The sequence below is a fragment of the Microcebus murinus genome, chromosome 1, assembly GCF_040939455.1.
Source record: "Microcebus murinus isolate Inina chromosome 1, M.murinus_Inina_mat1.0, whole genome shotgun sequence".
In the NCBI taxonomy this organism is placed as follows: Eukaryota; Metazoa; Chordata; class Mammalia; order Primates; family Cheirogaleidae; genus Microcebus; species Microcebus murinus.
In genome coordinates this window covers 43,713,878-43,718,205 of record NC_134104.1, presented here as the reverse complement: position 1 = coordinate 43,718,205, position 4,328 = coordinate 43,713,878, and the positions used below count along the sequence as shown (strand labels likewise).

General features: G+C 35.3%; 1 protein-coding gene across 1 annotated transcript; it reads left to right on the top strand.

The window, feature by feature from the left end:
- The first annotated feature begins 3,080 nt into the window (after positions 1-3,080).
- Positions 3,081-4,031, top strand: LOC105872749 (olfactory receptor 5H2-like). Its single transcript, XM_012767014.2, has one exon. It carries the CDS (start codon positions 3,102-3,104, stop codon positions 4,029-4,031), a length of 930 nt encoding a protein of 309 aa, XP_012622468.1. The 5' UTR covers positions 3,081-3,101.
- The last annotated feature ends 297 nt before the right edge of the window (positions 4,032-4,328 follow it).

Here is a 4,328-nt window from a genome sequence, read left to right as displayed (position 1 = left end):
TTAATTATGTCTATTGCTGTATCAGGTTCTATCCATTGGTTTAACAATATTCTGCTAAAAAACTGGCAGAGAGGAAAATTCACTGAAGTAATCAGTGGGTTTTCTCTAGACTGTTAGTTCCAATCACTGGCAGAACAAAGACAGAGCAACTTTCAAATGTGGAAAAGCATCAGTCACATTGGCTCACACCTATAATCTGAGCACTTGGGAGGCTAAGGAAAGAGGATGATTTGAAGTCAGGTTTCAACACAAGCCTTAGTAACATAGCAAGATCCTGTTGCTACAAAAAATAGAAAATGTAGCCAGCCACGATGATGCATGTCTGTAGTCCCAGCTACTTGAGAGGCTGAGGATACCTTGAGCCCAGGATTTCAAGGGTGCAGTGAGCTATGATCATGCCACTGCACTCCAGCCTGGGCAATAGACTCTGGCCCTGTGCCAAAAAATTGAAATATAAAAACCAACTAAAATAAAAGAATATATATGGAAAGAACTTTCAGACAGTGTTAGTAAATTTATCAAACACAAGATTTATAAAGTAAAGTTTAAAATCAAACCTCTTATATAGTAATTTCACATAAAAATAAGTTAGATATGGAATAAAAGAGAAAAGAAAGATTCCTAGGGTTGACGACCTTAAATGAACACCTGGTTAAAGATGGAGATTTACCCCCAAGGCTATGAGCCTTTCCCTTTATTTCACCTTCAGCTTTCTCTAATACTTTCTCTCTCCCTCCCCTTTGGCTTGCCTTTCCCAGATGTATTCATGCAAGCCCTTTTTATGCTCTGAATATTTCTCTTCCTCTAATTTTTTTGTCACCCTCTCAAATTTTGCTTTCATCTTCCCTCTCCCTTCTCTTTCCATGCCCTCAACTCCCCTTCTTTTTTGAAGAAGTTCATTAAAATATTCTACAGAAAAAAAATGTGCATTTGTCTACAAATGCCAAATGTCCACATATCCTAGAGTGTTTTATTTCATGCTTCACACTATGTTGCCACTTTTTTACCATTCACTTTAAATATTTTTTGGTATTTTTGGCCTCAGCTCTATCACAAAATGAAAACTGCTCTCAATAAAGCCACTAAAATTTTATAAATATTCGCACCCAAATGTCTCTATTAAATCATGGTCCTGTTAAAACATTTATTTTGATATTTGGCACAGTATTTCACTTGTCCTTGAATATTTTCCTCTTTTATGATCACGACACTTAAATTTCCAGTTTCCCTCTCACTTTTCTGATCGGGCTGCTCAGGATCCTTTCTGGTATCTTCATCATCTGTTTTTGGAGTCAGCTCTTGGTTGCATTAGGAGATAGGAGTAGTTGATGGATATTGGTTCTATATAGAAATGCTTAGGGAGGTTGGAGTACTCATCTGGAAAAACTACCAGGAGCAGAAGGAAGTAAGGCAGCCAGTGAACAGTCAACTTCATGCCCCAACACTAGCTCAAAGAGGGCTGTTCCTACCTCTACTGAACTTCAGATGACAAAGCTCGCACTGTAAATGCCATTGATTAGGCTGAAGAACGTGTTAGATGGTGTCTTGGTATTGGTGCCTTCTCTGACTTTGCAACCAAATTCCATTTTAGTCCTTGTACCCTTTTCTTCCTCTCTCTACTTTCCAAATGTAGGGTGGGTATGTTTCATCAGCTAGCCTATATCACGTCCCTTCATTCTAGATGCAAGAGGAATGGGAAAATTCATTTCTACCTCTTTTAGCTCCTAGAGCAGTAGGTAACCTCTGATAGTCATTAAGATTTGAGTGGCAGAAAAGAGCACCAGATATTGGCCATCTTATAAATGAAATATATCCTGTTTGTTACCTCTTTAAAATAACTTCCTCAAGTTTCTTTTATAGCCATTCCTTTCTTTGTCTACTCTTCGATGGATAGGGTATTCCTAACTCTGTCCTCTACAACTGCAATGATTCCAAGTTATAATATCTATTAAGCTCTAGTAGGCTCATGTTACTGACTAGATTTTGCTTATTTGCTCAGATATGCTCACTCCATAAACTTGTCAGCACATCTAGTTCTCAATCTCAATTCTTAATGACCAAGCCAAGTCACTCCTCCTTCACTGACTGCTGTTCTGATCAAATATGTTTAAAGAATAGTAGAGACTCTACATTCTGAATTGTTTTGAATCTATCTCACTGTCTCATCATCTCTTCCAATGCCATATCACACACGGATGTGACACTTCACATTCATTTGAATCACCTAGAGGATATTTTCAAAATGCAGATTCCTAGACCTCATTTTTCAACTACTTATTTCTGCATTTAAATCTCATAACCTATATTTTTTTGCAAAAAAACTCTCCCTGACAATTCCCATGTTCAATCTAACCTGGGGTCACTTGGACCTTTTAAACAGGTTCCTAATTAGTATGATTGACTCCAGTTTCCCCTTCCTGCAGTGTATTTTCTCTACTATCAAGAATTAAATTTAAAAAAATATATCATGATGTAACTTCCATCTTAAAATTTTCAGTGTATTCATATTGCCTAAAGAATAAAGTTCAAGATCCTTCACACAGCATTAAATTCATTATTTTTATTTCAGGTCCTTCAAAAACCTTTTGCCTTGACACTGCATCCATGTCCCAGACAAAGAATTTTTCTAGCACGTTCAACAGTGTCCACATAAATTTAGTGCACAGGTAGAATGTTTCTCTTGTTTTATAAATATGTTAATTCCTGTATGTTTTTGGAAAAGAAATATAGCACTTTTTCATTTCTTTAATTTCTCAAAGATTGTGTCCATAAATTATACTACTACTGATAAAATTATTAGGGCTCTGATAAGTATATAGTTTATTTTAACACCTCTTCCCCAATTTTAATTCATAATTACATTGCACATATTCTTTTTACATTCACTACATTTTATTTTATTTGGAATTAAAGGACAGTAATTGTATATTCCCTCTAATTTCCTTCAGTTTAGTAGTAATAAATAAAATTATAGACAATCTAATAAGAATTCGGTTTTATTTTAACTCCCCTCTCCCAATTTCAACTTATAATAGTTACATATGAATATATGTCTTTTTTACATTTGCTGCATTTTATTTCAGAGGACACCAAGTGAGGACATGGAAAAGGAAAATGCAACATTGCTGACAGAGTTTGTTCTCACAGGACTTACCCATCAACCAGAGTGGAAAATAACCCTGTTCCTGGTATTCTTGGTGATATATCTCATCACCATCATGGGGAATCTTGGTCTCATTGCTCTCATCTGGAATGACCCTCACCTTCACATCCCCATGTATTTATTTCTTGGGAGTTTAGCCTTTGTGGATGCTTGGATATCTTCCACAGTGACCCCCAAGATGTTGGTCAGCTTCTTAGCCAAAAGTCAGATGATGTCTCTCTCTGAATGCATGGTACAATTTTTTTCCTTTGCAATCAGTGTAACCACAGAATGTTTTCTCTTGGCAGCAATGGCGTATGATCGCTACGTAGCCATATGCAAACCTTTACTCTATCCAGTGATTATGAACCATAGACTATGTGTCCGGCTATTAGTCTCGTCATTTGTAGGTGGCTTTCTTCATGCCCTACTTCATGAATGCTTTTTGTTCAGATTAACCTTCTGTAATTCCAACATAATACATCACTTTTATTGTGACATTATGCCATTGCTAAAGATTTCATGTATTGACCCTTCTGTTAATTATTTAATGATTTTCATTTTCTCAGGTTCAATTCAAGTATTCACCATTCTGACTGTTCTTGTATCTTATACACTTGTTCTCTTTACGATCTTAAAAAAGAAGTCTGTTGAAGGCTTAAAGAAAGCATTCTCCACGTGTGGAGCTCATCTCTTATCTGTGTCTTTATATTATGGCCCTCTTCTCTTCATGTATGTGCGCCCTCGTTCACCACAAGCTGATGATCAAGATATGATGGAGTCTCTATTTTACATGATCATGATTCCTTTGCTTAATCCCTTTATCTACAGCTTGAGAAATAAACAAGTCATAAATTCACTCACAAAAATGTTAAAAATAAACGTTTAGATTTCATACTAATCTCTTTTCTCTTTTTAGTAAACTAATCACAAAATTGTACTTTACAAACATCTATGTTTTTTCCAGTGTTCAGTTTTGTTTGGCAATTATTATTGTCCTAGCATTTAATTAACGTACATAATAAGCTAATTATTCTTATGTTTTTCAAAAGCATTCAAAGAATTTTAATCAAGTGTTCATATCAAAATGCAATAATTATAGCAGAAAGAAAATCAAATTTTTTACTGTCTTGTATGTTATTCAATGTTGCTTTATAAATGCGTTATATGCTAACATAGTGGTTTA

Excerpts from the sequence above, each read along its gene's own strand:
- LOC105872749 (XM_012767014.2), top strand. The coding sequence starts at position 3,102 with ATGGAAAAGGAAAATGCAACATTGCTGACAGAGTTTGTTCTCACAGGA.